This window comes from Apium graveolens, chromosome 3 (genome assembly GCF_009905375.1).
Source record: "Apium graveolens cultivar Ventura chromosome 3, ASM990537v1, whole genome shotgun sequence".
Taxonomy (NCBI): Eukaryota; Viridiplantae; Streptophyta; class Magnoliopsida; order Apiales; family Apiaceae; genus Apium; species Apium graveolens.
This window is the reverse complement of record NC_133649.1, coordinates 281,803,868-281,823,572: the sequence shown is the minus strand read 5'-3', so window position 1 is coordinate 281,823,572 and position 19,705 is coordinate 281,803,868. Positions and strand designations below refer to the sequence as shown.

At 36.4% G+C, this 19,705-nt stretch overlaps 2 protein-coding genes across 4 annotated transcripts; both read left to right on the top strand.

Moving 5' to 3' along the window:
* Positions 1-8,019: 8,019 nt before the first annotated feature.
* Positions 8,020-16,020, top strand: LOC141713472 (uncharacterized). 3 transcript variants are annotated; one of them, XM_074516907.1, is made up of 18 exons: positions 8,020-8,177; positions 8,679-8,820; positions 9,177-9,294; positions 9,675-9,782; positions 9,942-10,063; positions 10,169-10,252; positions 10,548-10,709; positions 10,787-10,856; positions 10,970-11,124; positions 12,047-12,211; positions 12,292-12,363; positions 12,937-13,060; positions 13,164-13,439; positions 13,533-13,678; positions 13,769-13,963; positions 14,371-14,967; positions 15,333-15,488; positions 15,634-16,020. In XM_074516907.1, the coding sequence occupies exons 2-18, from the start codon at positions 8,692-8,694 to the stop codon at positions 15,709-15,711; spliced, it is 2,757 nt and encodes a 918-aa protein (XP_074373008.1). In that variant the 5' UTR covers positions 8,020-8,177; positions 8,679-8,691; the 3' UTR covers positions 15,712-16,020. The 3 variants fall into 3 exon arrangements, with proteins under 3 accessions (XP_074373008.1, XP_074373009.1, XP_074373007.1); XM_074516908.1 differs by having other exon boundaries at positions 9,939-10,063; positions 10,548-10,631; XM_074516906.1 differs by having other exon boundaries at positions 9,939-10,063.
* Positions 16,021-17,334: 1,314 nt separating this feature from the next.
* Positions 17,335-18,044, top strand: LOC141715087 (uncharacterized). Its single transcript, XM_074518571.1, has 2 exons — positions 17,335-17,817; positions 17,901-18,044. Exons 1-2 carry the CDS (start codon positions 17,335-17,337, stop codon positions 18,042-18,044), a joined length of 627 nt encoding a protein of 208 aa, XP_074374672.1.
* The last annotated feature ends 1,661 nt before the right edge of the window (positions 18,045-19,705 follow it).

Here is a 19,705-nt window from a genome sequence, read left to right as displayed (position 1 = left end):
CTAGGGCTAAAGCAAACTATTCGATAGTCGAATAATTCAACTCAGCTCCGTGCAGAATCTTACCAACATAATATTTGGGTTTTTGGACTTTAAGTTCCTCCTTAACCTATACAGCGCTCAAGGCATTTTCTAAAATGGCCAAATATAAGTACAAAGTTTCATTCAGGGCAGGTTTGGCAACAACAGGGCTTGAACCATATATTTCTTTAATCCTTCAAATGCCACCTTACTTTCCTCGGTCCATATGAAATCTTTTACTTTCTTCAAGGATTTGAAGAATGGCAAGCACTTGTCTCTGGATTTGGAGATGAATCGTCCTAAGGCAGCGACCCTTCTAGTAAGTTTTTAAACATCCTTAATAGACCGTGGAGGCTCCATGTCCAAAATGGCCTTTATCTTATTAGGACTTGCTTCAATTCCCCTCTTAAAGACCATTAATCCCAAAAACTTTCCAGATCTCACTCCGAAAGCACACTTTGCAGGATTTAGCATCATTTGGTGATATCTCAGGACCTCAAAAGCTTCCCTTAAATGGGTTATGTGGTCAGTCTTCACCAGACTTTTGACTAACATGTCATCGACATAAACTTTCATAGTTTTGCTTATAAGATCTTTGAAAATCTTATTTACCAACATTTGATAGGTAGCTCCTGCATTCTTAAGACCAAACGCCATAAAAAGATAACAAAAAACACCAAAGTCTGTGATGAATGATACCTTTGGGATGTCATCCTTATGTATCTTGATTTGATTGTATCCACTGAATTCATCCATAAAACTCAGCATCTCGTGACCAGCGGTCGCATCTATCAATGTATCTATCCTTGGCAACGGGAAACAATCCTTTGGGCATGCATCATTCAGATCAGTAAAATCCACGCACATTCTCCATTTTCCATTAGCCTTCTTTACCATTACAAGGTTTGCTAACCATTCCGGAAATTGTATATCTTCAATGAAACCAGCCTCTAAGAGCTTCTCTACTTCTTGCTTGATTGTTTCCTGCCTCTCTAGGGCAAAACTCATTTTCTTTTGCTTTACGGTCTTTCGATTCAGATCCACGTTCAATTTGTGAGTGATCAGTTCTGGGTCTATGCCAGGCATATCAGCTGCTGACCATGCAAATACATCACTATTTTATTGTAAAAACCTCACCAACTTCCCTCTAAGGGGCTCCTCTAGTGACTCTTCAATAAAAGTTACTCACTCAGGATCCTCAGGAGCCAAAGGGATTGGAACCAAGTCTTCCACTGGCTTTCCTCTTTTCTCATCATTCTCGCTAGGATATCCAGATCTTCAATAGGCAAAACCTGCCCCCCAACTCCATCAGCCCTAAAAGAGGCTACATAACAACTCATTGCCATCTTTTGATCTCATATCTCTTCTCTAATCCTGTTCAGGGTGGGAAACTTCATCACTGAATGGTAAGAAGAGGGGACTGCCTTGAAAGCATGTATTCCAGTTCTTTCCATGATTGCATTGTAAGTTGATCCAGCCTTTACCACTACAAAGTCCAACATCTGTGTTGCTTTTCTTGGTTCCTGACCTATAGTCAGAGGCAACTTAATTATTCCCTCCACAGGGCACTCGACTCCATCGAAACCATATATTGGCATATCAGTTGGGGTTAATTGAGAATCATTGTAACTCATCCTTATAAAGGTATCATGGAGTAAGATGTCCACCGAAGCTCCATTGTCTACGAGGAATCTCTTCACCGGGTTGTTCCCTATTATCGGTGTTATGACCATAGGATCGTCATGAGGAAATTTGACACCCTCTAAATCAAAATCATCGAATGTCATTGTCATTCCTGTCCTGGCCCTCTTCCGGGCTTCTCCGATAATATACATAACTTCTCTAGTATATGCTCTCCTTGAGTTTTTAGATGAACCAGCAACAGTCGGCCCTCCAAAGATCGTATTTATCACTGGCCCTCGGGGATGAGATCCCCCAAAGATTGCGTTTATCACCGGTCTCCTGAGTTGGGGATTTCGCCCCTGATCATCCTGATCCCTTTTGCGATCATCGAAGTTTCTTCTTCCATTATTATTCCTATCTCCTCCATCTCTAGTATACTTGCTCAGCCTTCCTTTTTGAATGAGGAACTCAATTTCAACCTTCAGTTGTTCACACTCATCGGTGTCATGACCAGCATCCTTGTGAAATTGACAATATTTGCTCCTATCTAGCTTAGTTGGATCAACCTTCAGGGGCTTAGGACAATGAACATCCATATCTCTTTCGATTTCCATTAAGATCTGACTTTTAGGAGCATTCAGTTTAGCATATTCGGTGAATATTTGTTCGGGTCCTCCCTTCTTTGGGGTTAAATCAGCGTTTTGCTCAGTTCTAGGATACTTGTCCTTGGCATTATATTCTAGATCAGTCTTTCGCTTCTTTTCACCAGCGGGCTCGTTATTCACCACCATCTTCCTCATGCTATCCTCCACCTTGATATACTTCCCAGCCCTATCTGAGAGCTGTAACATGCTTTCAGGGGGGCACCTGGCTAATGACATCTTGAAGAATTCATCCCTAGTTCCCAGTTGCAGTGCTATCATAGCTACCTTGTCATCAAGGTCTGGGACCTTCAAAGCTTCTTTGGTGAAACGGTTCAGATAGTCTCTCAGGGACTCCTTTGCTCCCTGCACAATGCTCATGAGGGATGCTGAACTTTTCTCATGCACTCTCCCACTGATGAATTTTTTGATAAAAGCTTGACTTAGATATCTGAAGGACCCAATAGAATTCGGAGGCAAACGGCTATACCACCTTTGAGCCATTCCCGATAGGGTTTGAGGAAAGGCCCGACACTTGATAGCGTCGTTCAGGGGCTGTAGCAACAATGCATTGAAGAATGTTATGACATGATTAGCGGGATCCCCAGTGCTATCATAAGCTTTGATAGTGGGCATTTTAAACTTCCTTGAGATGTTGGCATTCATTATTTCTTCAGTGAATGGTGGAGTTGGATCATCGGGATCTCCTAGGGGAAGAAGATCACTTGAATCAGCCCTTGAGACAACAACCCTTCTTTATATTGGACCATCCAGGTCTATGATTGGAGGATGATCTCTTCGCCTCGGAGGAAGTGGGGGTCTTGGGGTCAGGTACGCCTCCAGATCGCGCTTCAGCCTTTGGATCTCAGCTTCGTGAGCCCTGATCCTCTCCTGTACTTCTTGGGAATTCGTCCATCGGGTGCTCCTGGGACGCTGATTAGCATCAGGCATTGGTTCTTTACCAGCACGCCTCCTTCTTGGAGCCACATCATCATCCGAAGATTCAGAGTCTCTCTCAGTATAAGTTCCAGAGAATTCTTGATCCTCCGGAATAGGAGCCAAACCAAATATGTAATGGGGCATCTGCCCTTGTGCTTCCCTCCGATTGGAGTGCCCACACCCTCCGACCTCTGGGTATAATAGAATCCCGTAGGGGGGTTAGTGGTCACAATTGTTGAATACTCATACCCAACTGGTTGAGGTATCACAGGTGTTTGTAGCTGCTGAAATTGGGGATTCGTCCCTTGAAGAGTAAGAGTATTCGTCCCTTGAGGCTGTGCCTCGGTTGTTCCCACCAGAGTTCCTCCTTGGGTGGTGGCATATGTTGAATGCAGGGATATCTCTACCACTGACGAAATTGGTTGGGTTGTCCCATCCGGTGTTCCTTCAGGGGCGTTATTTCCGCTCCGTGTTCTCACCATGGTTGTTGTTATGCTTTCCCACAGACGGCGCCAAATGTTATGGATAAAAAATTTAGGGTATATTTAATGCTAGGGTTCGTGAACTTCGAGGCTCAATTTGACTGATCTTGTATTTCGTGACTCATTATGCCTTAACAATATGCCTACGTACCTTGTTGTTCGCCAAGGATCAAGTCAAAAAACGTAGTTCTGATTTGTGGGGTGAGTCCCCTTAAATAGGCATGGGATGCCCTTGGTTAGGGTTAGGAGACTTGGTGGACAAGTCTCAGAATTAGAGTGGACTTTTGAGTCTTATAACGCAGGAAATTGATTCCTTATCCTATGAGATTTCTTGGAGGCCAATCTCCAAGGAATTGTGTCCTTATTTGGACTTTACTTATCAGTTGTTTTATCCCGTATTAATTAATTACGAAATTAATTAATATTCAGGGTTTTGGGCCCTTTATACTGGGCTTTATTGTCAGCCTAATTCGGGTATAATTAATGCGATATTAATTACGCAATCAGGGTTTATTTTACTCCATATCAAAAATAAATGGAATAAATTCAGGTGATAACACTATAAGTGTGTTTTGGGTGTAAGCAAGCAGCTCACTTTAGAAGAGAATATTTATTTTTTTATTTAAATATTTGGAAATTATTGAAACCTAAAATATTAAAATTATTAAAATAGGGTCCATATTGAAATTTTAGAAATTATTAAATAAAAATTTAATTTTTTTTAAAAATGAAAAAAATTACTCCCGCTGTCCCAGTGGTTTGTATACAAACCATCTGGGCACGGAGGACAAGGCAACATTAAAAAATTGAAAAGCAAAAGTCATGTACATTATTTATTTACAGAAAGCAATGATCATACACTAGTTTAAGGGGGAAAGTGACCCGCCTAAGGGGTCCTGCAAAACGACAGATATTGACAAATTTAGAGAAAGATCAAATTGTTCAAATGCTAATATTGAATTACAACAATGAAAAGCTTAAGAAATGAATGATCAACAAAATTGCCTCTAAATATGAAGTGACCCAGTTAGTAATTTCGAAGATATGGAAAGTAATTCTAGAAGCAATCAAGAATGGTGACCATCCTTATGTGAAGAGAAAATACAAAGGTGGAAACAAGAGTAAAGTTTTTTTCTTACAAAAGATAAGTTCAATTCCTTTACACTTATGAACCAATATTCTGACACTTGCTTCTCAACTAAATGCATCCAAATCCACTGTCCATAGATTTATTCAAAGGGGGAAAATTAAATCGCATTAAAATGCTTTGAAACCTTATTTAACACCTCAAAATATAAAAGTAAGGGTGAGGTTTGTTTTAAGCCGTATCGAGTGCTTAACACTACATACAAGCCCAACATATGTAAACATGTATTGTATGATTCACATAGATGAGAAGTGGTTTTACATGACAAAAGCATCACAAAAATACTACCTATTGTCAAGTGATCCGGAACCGCATAGAACTTCTAAATCTAAAAGATTTATAACAAAAGTTATGTTTATGAGTGCGGTTGCAAGTCCTAGGTATGACGAAAATGGTGTTTGTATATTTGATGGGAAAATATGAATCTTTCCTTTCACTATTGAGGAGCCGGCGGCAAGAGCAAGTAAAAATAGAGTAAGTGTCATAGAAGTGAAACCCATGGAAAGTATCACTAAAATTGTGATAAAGCAATATTTAATCGAAAAGATTATCCCGGCTATTAAAGCTAAATGGCCCTCCAACTTTAACAAACATATAGTCATCCAACAAGATAACGCTAGACCTCATATAAGTGACAATGACTAAGATTTTATCAAGATTGCACAAGATGGTGAATTTCATATTAGTTAATCAACCACCTTATAGTATGGATCTCAATATCAACGATTTGATTTTTTTTAGAATAATTCAAGGACTACAATACAAGAAGGCACCTAAAACGGTTACTCAATTAGTTGATGTCGCGAAGCAAGCTTATGAAGAAGTTAGTCCTTCTACTATCCATTTTCTCTAAAACAGTAATCTCATTCAATCACTTCAATAACTTGCAAATTCACCTCACATTGCTAAATGAAATAGATGTGCAGTTGAATCACATCTCACAGAATACTAACTACAGATTTCTCATACATAAGTTCCAATTAGTCACAAGTCAATAACATCACATAATAATTTTCATTCATACAATCAAAATAATAGACCAAAATGAAAGCAAATATTACTAGTAAATGAAAATGTTGTCAAAAATCTAAACAACATTATAAACAACTTTCGTACCAAAACTAAACAAACTAGCGCTGATTTAATTGATTGTTCGATCAACTAACACTTTGATTTTATATGCATCTATACAAAACATCTCAGATTTTTTTACCTAGATGAAACATCAAAATTTTGATTGCTTTTCCCAGCCTTCACTTGAAAAATCGAGGAAGAAAAATATGAAGCTCACCACTTGGATCGTCGAATTTCGTATCTTCAAATTCCAACTTCTTCGTTATTGACTTGCCTGACTTCTTTTGTAATACATGTTTCTTCATGGAGTCTCTTTTTTTAATTTAAGATTCAAGAGTTTATTCAACAACTTTGTGTGACAGAGATGGAGAATCAGAATCAAAGTCAAATACAGAGATCGATTCCTCCACTAATTGAGATTTAGGGGAACCTTTGGTAAATTGAACAATCGGAAAAAATGGAGACACCGGAGATACTGGTTCAGACTCTGAAGTAATGGAAGGAGCTGAATCATGTATCTATTCAGATTTTATTAGGTAATTAATGCTAAGAAGGAAAAGGAATCAAGAAAAGGAATACGAGAATTTTAGGGTTTTGTTAAAAAGATTGGGGCAGAGACGACTGAGTAATGATGATTGACTGAGATATGTTCACAATATAATATTAGGTAATCTATTTTTATATTACTTAAAAGTTTACTATTTTTAGTAATGTATAGAAATGATTTTAGTAATGTATAGAAATGAGAGGGACACCTCAAAATAGTAAGTGTATACTATTGAACGGGACAGAGGGAGTACCAAATACCCCATTAACAATAGAATATCAGGCCTAGGACTTTAACCATAATGGGATACTTATCAAATACGATACTCCACTAAATTTGGCGTATCATTACGATCCTCCGAAAATGAGTGTTTAGTGAATATTTATAGCAGCATAATTCAGAATGTGTATTTTGAAATATTTTTCTGAATTATTACAACTTTTTTTTTAAAATTGTGAAAGGAATGGCTAATAACCCTAAAAAGGTAGTATAATGTAAATTTAAAATAATGATTACCTATCTATACTATACTATGTGCACGTTTGGGAAATCTTGAAATAAGTAACTTATCACTTAAATTGAATAAATGATTTATAAGTGATAAGTTGATGAATGCTTATAAGTTATATAAGTGTTTGGATAATTTTACTTATAATTCAGAATTCTTTTTACATAAATGGACTAAAATAAATAATTTTTAAATATAATTATCTTAATTCTTATATTTTAAGTTAGATTAACATTTAAAATTATTTTTTAAAACAAAAATTAATAAAAAAAATGAAAAATAAAAAATAAGTTGAGAAAAAGTATATCAGCTTATAAGTTGTAAATTCAACTTATAAGTCTTATAAGTCCATAAGCTCACTTATTAGATTTCACAAACAGTCCCTGTAATAACTGGAATGGGGTATAATTTGGTACCACGGTTATACCCTAATTTTTGTTATTAAAAAATATAAATAAATAGTGTTATATATCTGTTAAACTACTAAATTGTTAAACTACTAGACATATAGGGCGTGTTTGGGAAATCTATTAAGTGGGCTTATTAACTTATAAGCCCGTAACAACTTATCGATGAGTGTTTGTCTACCCAACTAATAAGTTGAATTTACAACTTATAAGCTGATAAGTTGAATGTTAGCAATGACGTACTTTTTCTCAACTTATTTTGATTTTTTTTGTTTATTAACTTTAGTTTTTAAAAATATTTTTTTAAATGTTAACCTAACTTAAAATTCAAGAATTAAGATAATTATATTTAAAAATTATTTATTTTAGTTTATTTAAATAAAAAAAATTCTGACTTATAAGTTAAATTAGCCAAACACTTGTATAACTTATAAGCAGTTATCAACTTATCACTTATCAGTCACTTATTCGATTTAAGTCATAAGTTACTTAATTTAAGATTTTTCAAACGGACACATAATAGATAAATACATAATAGATAAATTAAAAGAAAAAGAAGAGAAAGAAAGAAAATAAAGGAAATGGGCGGGTCAACAAAGTCAAGGGGGGCAGTATAGATCCTTCTGGAACGTATGGATCCCCACGCGCGTAGCTAAATAGAAAAACCCCAAACCACCCAAAGAACCCCCCCAAACCCAAAACAACGTACAACGTTAGTATCCTCGTTCCTCCCTGTTTCTAACCTTGTTTCATCGGAATCTACAAAACCCCCTCCTTCCCTCCGATTCCTCGTAAGTCTCCTTTTTTTTTCTTACCAATCTTGTCTCTTTCTCGACCATTTTTACTTCTACTTTTACTTTCTGTAATTAATTGAATCTAATTTCATGTCAATGTTTCATTCCTGGGGTTCAAGATTTTAGCTTTAATGCAAGATTTGTATTGTTTTAGCTAAAAATGCTTGTTTTATTTGCTGTAAAGATTGAATTTTTTTAATTGAATTTTTGCTTTATTTTTTTTATTAGTTAGCTGATTAGGGCACATTGGGGTCATTTCTTGATTCTTTTAATGTTTCTTGAACTTTACTTGCATTACACAATTACGGATAGTTTTATCGATTAATTCCCCGAAAAAGTTGCCTATTGTATTTGATCAACCCAAGTATAATTATTATGTTTTAGGTTTCCTTGCTTCTTGTGTTTAGGTGATGCTGAGATTAGGTTTAGTGTCTGTCAGATGTCATTTTTGCTTGTTTAGGTTTTGTATATGTTTATAACCAGTTTGTTGATTCGCAGCCAACCGTACTACATGGCGGAACCTCACCCTTCTGAAGGCTCAAGCTCCGGCAGTGTTTCTGCTGGAAGTTCTGATTCCATAGTGGAGCTCAATATCAAGACACTGGATTCACAAATGCACAGCTTTCAAGTGGATAAAAATGTGATTCTCTTTTCCCATAATTCCCTCTTCTTGTTATATGAGTATCTGAACATTAGATATAACTTTGTGTTGAGTTGTTTCATGGTATTCTATTTGGGGTTTTTAGACTTTTTTTCACGGATAAATGTTTTTTTCTGAAAAAAAATCTCTGACAAGAAAACGCCAGGGGAATTAATTTCTTTGCTGTTTTCCAGTGTCCAAATAATTTATCTGACCAGGGTTTAATGATTATTTAATAGATATGAAATTTTGTCAATAAGAAGACTTTTCAATGTGCGACAACTTCAATTTGGATTTTTCCGTAAACGTGAGATATCTTTGTCGTATTGTGATTTGTATCTTCCTTTTAAAAACAGATTCCAGTTTCTGTATTTAAGGAGAAGGTAGCTAGCAAAACTGGAGTTCCAGTTGAACAGCAAAGGCTGATCTTCAGGGGCAAAGTCCTGAAGGATAATCACCTTCTTTCTGAGTATCGTATCCTTCATATTACTTTTGCGAGTGCAATGGCAATTTAGTTGAAACAAATTTTTCCTGATTTATTAATATATTTATTGGTAACTTTTGTAGTAACATTTTTACTTGTTTCCCTAATTTTGCTGATGGTGATTAGAGAAATATACATCACATTTGTAAAACAGATGTAAACTAAGAGTTGATATCCTGAATCTACTTTTAGATGGATAAATTTTTTGAATAGGTACAGATATCGAAGGAATTAAATATTAGAGATTATTTAGGCTCTTCAATTTAAACAGTATGTAGCATTTAGTTTTAAAGGCTCTTTTTCGCTAAGGGATATAGTTGTCTGCATGTTTGTTCAAATATTTGCATTATAGAACCTTGACAGTATGCAGAAGTGGACAATGGGCACACACTGCATTTGGTAGCTAGGCAGCCTTCTCAACCACAGTCCTCATCTGGTACCAGCAGTGGTGGAACAACTACTGATGGTGGTAATAGAGGTAACGGTTTTCAGCTCATATCTAGTTCTTGGTTTTATGCTCATTGAGATCAAGGGAAAAGGGGGAAAAGCAAGTTGATGCTTACTCTTGCATTTAGTGTTAGATCTGGATTCGGAAATTAATCAAGTAATATTTCTTGTTCAAAAATATTCTCAGCAGGACAGGAAACTAATGCTACTGGGGTTCCACGTAGTCGTGTTGGGCAAGTTTCACACAGTGTGTTGCTTGGGTCCTTCAATGTTGGGGATCAACTAGATAACTCCGTACCTGATATAAGTCGGGTAAACTTTCAGAATTCTTAATACATTTGTCTACTTCTGTTAATTGTATGATATTTTGTACTTGTAGCATGAGGCATAGTATAATCTTTTGTCTTATTAACCTAGGTCATTGGTGCGGTTTTGAATTCAATTGGAGTTGGAAGCCAAACTGCTGTTAATGGTTCCAGTGGCATGCAACCCGCAACAATGGTGGGTTTTTTTCCACTCATTTTAATTCTTGTATATTATTATCCTTATGATAACACCTATAAATCTGAACTTCCAGTATCTGAACATATGCAATACCAATACACTAGTAACAAAATGTCGTCTCATGAGCCGTTTTCCATTTTTGTGTTTATTCATCTACATTAATATATTATCTGGTTCTATTCGTGGCCCATGTTCTTTAAAATAGCTCTGATGTATATATGCTTTTGTCCGAAAAAGTTGTGCATTTGGCTAAATTTTCCATTTCTGTTGGTCTTTGATTCTTGCTGTGTAGGCTCCTCAAGGAAACGAAACAGAAGGGCGACAAGGACCCACAGCTGATCAGATTCGGGAAATAAATCAATTGCTTCGGGGACAGGTACCTTCCAGTCAATCTATGCCTCAAGTATTGCAAATCCCCCTAGGAGCAGCAATAACTATCCCTACTATTAATCAGGTTAGACTGATTGCATCAGGTTGTAGTATTAATGCGGACTACCTTCTAAATTTACTGTTTATGTTTGCTTTGAACAGCCAATTCCGGATTCTTTGCATACTCTTTCTGAGTTTATGAACCGCATGGAAATGACACTGTCACAAAATGGTAGCGATACATATTTTTCATTTTCATAATAGATATATAATTTGTTGAGTCTTCAATTATATTTGCATATTGGGGAAACCAGCATCTAAAGAATCTCTCAATGTCTGATGCAGGCAGTCAGTCAGATCAACCTTTGAACGATACAGGGGTTCAGCCACCCGTAAATTTGCCTGCTAATGCACGGGGTGTGCCTACACCTGAAGCATTGGTTGCTGTTCTGAGACTTGCAGAACGTCTTTTCAGTGGTCATGCTATTAGCGCCCTATCTGTACGTACTATAGTCTGAGCACATAGCTTATGTTTTGATGTTATATTTCAGTTGGTCGTGCACATTATTTAATTTTACATTTTTGTTCTTCTGTGGAGTGCCGGATCGCGACTGTTGAGGCATCAATATGTCGCATCTGCTATTAAATTCTATTGTATCCTGTAATTATTATGCATAGATGATTGAGCTGTTCATGTGATCACAGCTGTAAAATATACACCCTCTGTCTCAATTCTTTTGTCCAGTATTACCATTTTCCTTTGTCCTGAAATAGTTGTCCAATATGATAAATATGGTAAATAAAAGGTAAATTAGAGGTAAATAAAAGGAAAAAATTGTTGTTTAGTTTTATATTATGGCAATTATCATTATTTTGATATGATTGAATAAAAGGTGGATTTAGATTATTGGACAAGAAAAACCGGATGGAGGGAGTAGATGTTAATGTGAGTGAGGAATTTTACGTTTCTGTATGGAGTTTTGATTGTTATAATGAGATGTTCATGCTTCCATACATTTAGTAAATGCATCTTACCAAAATAACATAGTTTAGTATGGATTTCTGTGTTCTATATAGGCATTATGGAACATTAGCATTTAAAGGCTTATATTATGGCCAATCCAAGTGTAATTTATTTTTTTGTGTGTGTTATAAATAAAAGTGTTCAGTTTTTGGGGTTAAGGTAAAGTGCCTTCTAAGTAAATTTAAGTAGTAATCTTGTAAAGCCTCTTAGGAGGGGAACTAAATATGAATTTACCTATATCGTGGCAGTACAATTAAATGCTTGGTAAATAGAGTGACGTAGTTTCGTCTTGATCTATATTATTATTTGCATTTCCTGTTAAGTCTGATATTTTTTTAATTTAAAAGTAAATAAGAACAAATTGATAATGTTATTTGTAATTTGCTGCAACTGCGTAGCGTATCGCAGGTAGATTGGAGCAAGAAGGAGATTCTACTGATCCTACAGTCCGGGCCCAGATTCAATCAGAATCAATGCGAGTGGGCCTTGTGATGCAAAATTTAGGTGCTCTTCTTCTAGAACTAGGTCGAACAATGTTAGCACTTCGTATGGGACAGTCGTCGGTATAAATTTTTCCTTGAGCATTGTAATTATTGTGCTTTGGATTTCTGTGCATAATCATACTTCGAGTGCAATTTTGCAGTCTGAATCTTCTGTAAATTCTGGGCCAGCAGTTTACATATCTCCCTCGGGGCCAAACCCTATAATGGTTCAGGTTTGTTTATGATTATCCAGTCAAATATTTTGATAGAACCGCGTCTGTTTTAAAAGTATACCTCTGTTTGTTTCCATAGTTTACATTGCTAATGTCCTGTCATTTGTGGCTTATGTGTTCACTAAGTTGCTATTGGGTTTTGTCGAAGTTCACATATGTTGGCCATATGTTTGTTGAAAGTTGTTGTAATTTTTAAATCAGTTGTTACACTGCTAATTGTTTGGCGAGCTACTTTGTCGAAAGTATCCGAAAGATTTGATTGAATTTTGCATCTGAAATTTAAACAATATGATCCGTGATTTTGTTGTAACTTTCTTGAAAATTGAAGTTGCTACTTTCTTGGATTCATATGGATCTACTAGGAAAATTATTTCCAGAGAATGTAAAGTGATGTATCATGTATAAAATATTTCGGCAATCTCTTTCCAGTCATTACTTAGGTAGAAATCATTTCCTAAAGTAGAAACTTGAACAATGAGACTCAACACAATTAACATGGTTTGCTGCTGATGCTATCATTGTGTAGCCTATATTTCACTTCTTAAATTTATGATGTTTCTTTACTTGTTGCAGCCTTCATCTCTTCAAACTGGCTCTCTATTTGGTGGTCCTGTTGCTCCCCCCCTGAATCCTGGCGTTTTTGTACCTGGGGGTGTTGGACCTGCTTCAAGACATGTAAACATACATATACATACTGGTACAGGAAAATCCCTTTTTTGCCACTTTGCGCCAAATAACAACTATAATTGTTGGTAATCATGCATTTTTTATTGAGGCTTCGACTCCATTTATTTTTTCAGCAGTTGGTCCTAGGACAACTAATGGTGAAGGAATGCAGGGAGATCTTGGAAGTGGAATCAGTTCTGCTGATCATGTACTTCCTGTGAGGAACATTGTTACAGCAGCTGTCCCATCGCAACCCAGTGTTGTTTCTGTTACTAATGCAGCACAGAGTGGTGGTAATCTTTCACAGCAATCAGCTAGTTCTGTTCCATTATCTACCATTATAGCTGGAGTTGGGTCACAAATCAGAAATTATTTGGGTAACATGCAGAACCAAGACCTCGGTTCATCAGGTATCTTATTTTATTTTGTGCAGAATACAGTGTTCTGAATAGCGATTTTGCTTCTCTTGTTGTGCTTATATGCTGCTTTATGTTGATATATAGCCCATCAAGAAACTTCAGGCAATCAAGTTCAGTCTGTTGCTTCTGGTGCTGGAAACAATGACAGGGGTAATAACATTACAAGCCTACATGACACCAGCAGGGAGTTGCCTCTACCAGATCATTCGTCTAATACCAACAGCAATATGGTAGGTTTTGACCCTTGTGTTAAATTTTGCAAAGTTTGTTTTTCCAGTTATGAAAATCTAAAAGGAGCTACTTTACCTTCCAACTGACAGGCACAAGGCGAGGGCCTGAAAAACTGTAACAAAGAGGATACTGAAAGTGCGGACAGAGCAGAAGAGTCTTCCAGTAGCTCGGTGAAAGGGGTTGGTAACCAAGTAAACTCATCAGATAATACCAATTCTACTCCAATATCTAATCAAGAGGTTAATGTTCCTCTTGGGCTGGGACTGGGGGGCCTACAACCCAGGGTGAGAAATTAAAATTTATCATAAATTTTAAGTCTTGTCCCCTAAGATGAAGTAATTTTATATGCTCTTGTTCATGCATCATTTATCAAAGTTATAGTAGACAGAGCATTTCTTACTTGTAATAGCTGGAGCATACTTGTATTTAAATAGTGTATTGAACTTTCAAATCGTAAAACTGGTATACTGTAATTGGGAGTCTTCACGTACATCTTTGCTCATATTTCCTCTGACAAGGCAGTGTGTGAAATGAGAAGAAAAGAAGAGATACACTTTGCTGATTAATAAGCATATTTTGGCACTATACATCCCAGATTTCATATTTGTAGCTTGTCGTTCTTAATCCGTACATATATAGTAGCTTTCCTGGACCTGTGTTATTTTAAACCTTTGTGGAATTCTTTGTGCAGAGGAGAAGTAGGGTATCAAACTCACGGGGCGTTGTGGGTGCTGGTGCGACATCTAATACGCCTAATGATCACAGTCAACACAATAGATCTGAAGTGCTTTCGGCTGGTCAGCCATCAGGGGCTAGCGGGACGGCCATACCAAGTGTACCAGTGGAAGGGCTCAGTGCTGGCGACCAAGATGATACTGCAAATGTCATGTCTCAGGTTCTTAGCAGTCCTGCTATGGATGGACTTTTAGCCGGTGTTTCACGGCAAACTGGAGTAGGTTCTCCCGATGTCTTGAGAAATATGTTGGGACAACTAACTCAGAACCCTGCAATGATGAATACGGTTAATCAGATTGCTCAACAGATGGAAGGCCAAGATTTTGGAGGCATGTTTGGAGGTCTAGGTAGTAACCGTAGTGGTGGCATTGATCTATCAAGAATGTTCCAACAGATGATGCCCATTGTTTCTCAAGCCCTTGGTAGTGGTTCAGCATTCCCCCAACCAGCACCATTTCCGCAATCAGCACCTGCCTTAGAGCGTGAGGTTCAACCCACAAACGGCGGTGCAAGGCTTAGCAGAGATGAGAAAGACAGAGACCAAAGCACTCAGGTTTGTACTGACTAGATAAGCATAGAACGTGGACTAAGTGAAATTTAAGCACATTAGTTTTCACTTTCAAATCAAGTTAATTGATGAAAGATAACAAAAATGGGCATAAATAACTTGTCAGTCTTCTTATTGTGTGTATCTAGTAGTGTCTTCTTATTGCATACATTGTCTTTTGATCCTTGTGGAGAATCTTGGAATCTTGGAAGTCCAGTCTTTTGTCTTGTGACTGTCTCCGCCTCTCTTGGAATAATTCATTCTTTTTCTTGTTGTAACACTCTTTCTGGTAGAGCTTAAATATAAGCTTTTAGCGAATATCTGTTTACTGTTATTAATTATAGGACTTTTGTATTGTTGCATGTATTTAGATTGACCTTCAGCAAGTGGTTCAGGGACTCGAACATGAGAATCCACCTGTAGAAGTTCTTCGTTCTGTAGCTGAAAGTGTTCTCAGTTCTAATGACTATGGCAGTGGTGCTGAAGGTCTTGTGAACGAATTGTGTGCTGAAGATGGTCTTGCAAGTGTATGTATCTTGCCTTTTGAATCCTGTCATGAAAAATAGTGGAATTTGAATTTTTAGTATAAACATAGAAAGGCGGACTTTAAATTTCTCTGATAATCTAAAAGATGAAATAAACTAAAACTTTATTTTTTTGTGGATTCTCCAGGAGTTCATGGAAATGCTACTCCTTGATCTTTCTCAGCGAGTTCAAAATGAAACAGATTCTACTGCGGAGGAGTCGTGATCTTTCTTTCAAACACATTTGTAATCTAGTACATAGCCAAACTGGTGGCAGTTATTTGCCTGCTAAGATATTTGATGGATTAGGGGTTTTTGCTTTTAGGTAAAAGAATCTTTGTACATTCTGGGTTTGGGTTAATCTGGTACATGCATATTATATACCATAGTAGTATTACTACTACATCACTTTTGTGTTTTGTCCTGAGGGATTGAGTTTTGACCGTGATTTTTGTTAATGGTGGATGTTGTGGATTTACAGCAAGTTTGCCTTGTTTTTGAGAAGAACCAACAATTATGATTGCATTGGTAGATACTGTTGATGGTACTGCTGTGGATCGGTATTGTCTTTTCTCGGCGAGACCATCGTTAATGGTTTGCTTTCAGGGATGGTACATTGCGAATGTCCCTCATTGATAATGAATATTAGTGATTGCTAAATTCAGAGAGAGGGTAGGGTACAATGGTTATTCCTTGCTTCCAGAAATGAAGTACATGGAAATATTAATTTATATAAGAGATATCTGAAATTAATGTCCTGTAATGTCTTGGTATTAATTTCAAGTCTTAGTAAAACGTTTTGCATGTACTTATATACATCATTTGCACATCATATTTTTCACAAATGAGCATTTAAAAGAACAAAACATCCTTAATTACTTATTTAGTAACTTATGTTAAATTGCTATAGTACCAGCAAATTATATTTTTAATTTTTTTTGTTGATTTACCTAAAATTTTAAGAGATTTTTTCAGATGACTTGTGATTGTGCACTTTATAATTCTCGTAATTATAACACGAGAACCGCGTACATATGTACTAATTATGTATTTGATAATTCTTGCAATTATAATGCGAGTCTCGTAATCATTATATGAGACGTGTATATAAATATTTCGAAAAGTTTTATAATTTTTATGGGAGTTAATTTCGATTTTCATCTCTTCATTTTCAGCGTATTGCGGACTGAATTAATAACTTAACGGTCAAACAGAAAATCGGCAAATAAATGATCATTGTTAAAATATTTGAATAAAAATAAATGATTGTCAAAGCGTATCGAGGAAGTCTCTCAAATTTTACCGAGGAAGACTTGTAAACCTTATCGAAAAAAACTTGTAAAACTTATTAAGAAAATTTTGTAATACTTAATAAAAAAGACTTGAATAGCAAGTCTTGTAAACCAACTACTATAAATAGCTCATTTAGCTAATGAAATGAAACACAACTTTCTCCCCATCTTCTATTCTCCTATACTTCCGCTACATTAAACATAACTAATATTTTCAGTCAAGGTTTATAACAAAGGTTTATAACACGTTATCAGCACGAGTCTCTGCCAACTGAAGCTTTATTCTCGAAAGAGCTACGACTTATTCTGACCCACGAGTCCCTATCAACAAAAACTATTTCATAAAAGAGGTACGTTTTCTTTTCCTCATTTTCTTCTAAATATTATTACATATTTATGTTACTGATTGAAATCTATAAAGATGGCGCTGCCGTCAAGTAATAATCAAAAGTTTTCTGGCCGGCTATGTCGTCGTAACTTTTGTATAAAGTTATTATTTTAACTTGCCTGTTTAAATATTATGTGACATATTATATCTTATTTAAAATCTATTCAGAATGACGAATCTTGCAAAATTAGAGTTTGTTGCCTTGGATGTTTCGGGGAATAATTATTTGTCATGGGTCCTTGATGCGGAATTACACCTTAGTGCTAATGGCCTAAAAGATACTATTGACTCGGAAAAAATCCCAACTGTTGAACAAAATGCAAAAGTGATTATCTTTCTTAGGCATCACATCCACGAAGATCTAAAATCTGAATACCTCACTATCAAAAATCCACTCACCCTTTGGAATAATCTCAAGGATAGATTTGATCACCAGAAACTTGTTCACTTGCCATCTGCCCGATATGACTGGATTAATTTGAACTTACAAGATTTCAAATCTGTAGCTGAATATAATTATGCTCTTTTCAAGATAAGCTCAAAATTAATTTTATGTGGTGAAAATATTATTGATGTTGAAATGATTGAAAAGACCCTCTCAACCTTTCACCCCAACACTATGATTCTGGCTCAACAATATATGGAGCGTAGCGTAATTTTCAGAAATATGGCAAACTGATATCTCTCCTTCTTGTGGCTGAAAAGAATAATGAGTTGTTACTGAAAAATCATCAGATACGTCCCACAGGCTATGCCCAGTTACCTGAAGTACATAACACGTCATTCCTGAAGAATGAACGTGGGAAAGGGCATAGAGGAGGACGGGGTTATGGACGAAACCGTGGACGTGAAAATTTTCGTGGTCGGTTTCACAATTAATATCATTCTGGCCACATGAAGTGGCAACGTGATGGTTACAGCTCTGGCCACCAGAAGTGGCAACGTGAAGTGCCAAATAAAAGAAAGGCACCCCAAGAAGGAGAGAACCGAGGCATCTGTCATAGGTGCGGATCTGAGGGGCACTGGCAACGTACTTGTCGCACACCCAAATATTTTTTTGATCTCTACGAGTCATCCAAAAGGAATAATGGAAAAAGAGTAGAAACCAACTTCGCTAATTATAATCTAGTTAATGAACCAGTCAATAAGGTCTCAAATGAAATAGACACTAGTACTAATCTTTATTATGGTTTAGACGACTAGACTTCATATGTATTGTCTTGCTTTACTTATTTTCTTTGTGTTTTACTTATGTACTCATTTTATGTACTTGTTTAATATTGTTGTTCTATATACTCGGTGTGTTTTTAATAAAGATGTTTTTCGTTTATATATGTATAGAGATGGAAGATATATGCATTGTTGACTGCGCAACCATACACACTATTTTACAGTGTTAGAAATACTTCTCACAGTTGACTAAAACCAACTCACATGTCTGGACGGTATCAGGTACATCAAATATAATAGAAGGTTTTGGGAAAGCTAGTTTTCTTCTACCAAATAAGACACTCATACACATACAAGAGACTCTATACTCTAGCAAGTCAACTAGAAACCTACTGAGTTTTAAAGATATCCGTCTTAACGGGTTTCACGTTGAAACTACTAATGAGAATGAAAAAGAATACCTTCTCATCACCTCAAACACCGTTGACAATAAAAGGGTCCTAGAAAAATTCCACTCGGTTTCTTCAGGATTATATGTTACAAGTATACGAGTTCTTGAATCTCATAGTGTCAACATCCCTAAAGTCATAGACCCAAAACTACTTTCCCTTTGGCACGAAAGACTCGGTCATCCAGGAGTATCTATGATGCGTCGTATTGTTGAAAATTTTGTGGGACATCCTCTTAAAATTCAAAAGATAATATCCCAAGATGAACTTCATTGTTCAACATGTTCCTTAGGAAAACTGATTGTCCGACCATCCCCAGTTAAGCTTCAAACCGAGTCCCCGAAATTCTTAGAAAGAATTCAAGGTGACATTTGTGGTCCTATTCATCCATCTTCTGGCCCATTTAGGTACTTTATGGTTTTAATTGATGCGTCAACTCGATGGTCTCATGTATGTCTACTTACAACCCGAAATACAGCCTTTTCCAAATTACTTGCCCAAATAATTAAACTCCGAACTCAATTTCCTGACCATCCCATTAAATCAATCCGACTAGATAATGCTGCTGAATTTACATCTACAACTTTTAATGAATATTGTACGTCAGTAGGAATCTCAGTCGAACACCCGGTGGCTCACGTACATACACAAAATGGTTTAGCAGAATCCTTAATTGAAAGACTTCAACTTATTGCCCGTCCCTGACTCCTAAGGGCAAAGTTACCTATATCTGTTTGGGGTCATGCAATACTTCATGCTGCAAATATAATTAGAATAAGGCCTTCTGCTTATCACAAATAATCCCCTCAAGAATTAGTTATTGGTCAAGTACTTAATATATCTCATTTAAAAGTATTTGGTTGTGCTGTGTATGTTCCTATATCACCACCACAAAGAAATAAAATGGGACCTCAAAGAAGA

Coding starts and splice junctions, on each gene's coding strand:
- LOC141713472 (XM_074516906.1), top strand. CDS start 8,692: ATGGCGGAACCTCACCCTTCTGAAGGCTCAAGCTCCGGCAGTGTTTCT. Junction 13,964..14,370: donor TGGGGGGCCTACAACCCAGG/GTGAGAAATTAA, acceptor TTCTTTGTGCAG/AGGAGAAGTAGGGTATCAAA. Junction 15,489..15,633: donor CTGAAGATGGTCTTGCAAGT/GTATGTATCTTG, acceptor TGGATTCTCCAG/GAGTTCATGGAAATGCTACT.
- LOC141715087 (XM_074518571.1), top strand. CDS start 17,335: ATGACGAATCTTGCAAAATTAGAGTTTGTTGCCTTGGATGTTTCGGGG. Junction 17,818..17,900: donor AACAATATATGGAGCGTAGC/GTAATTTTCAGA, acceptor AAAAATCATCAG/ATACGTCCCACAGGCTATGC.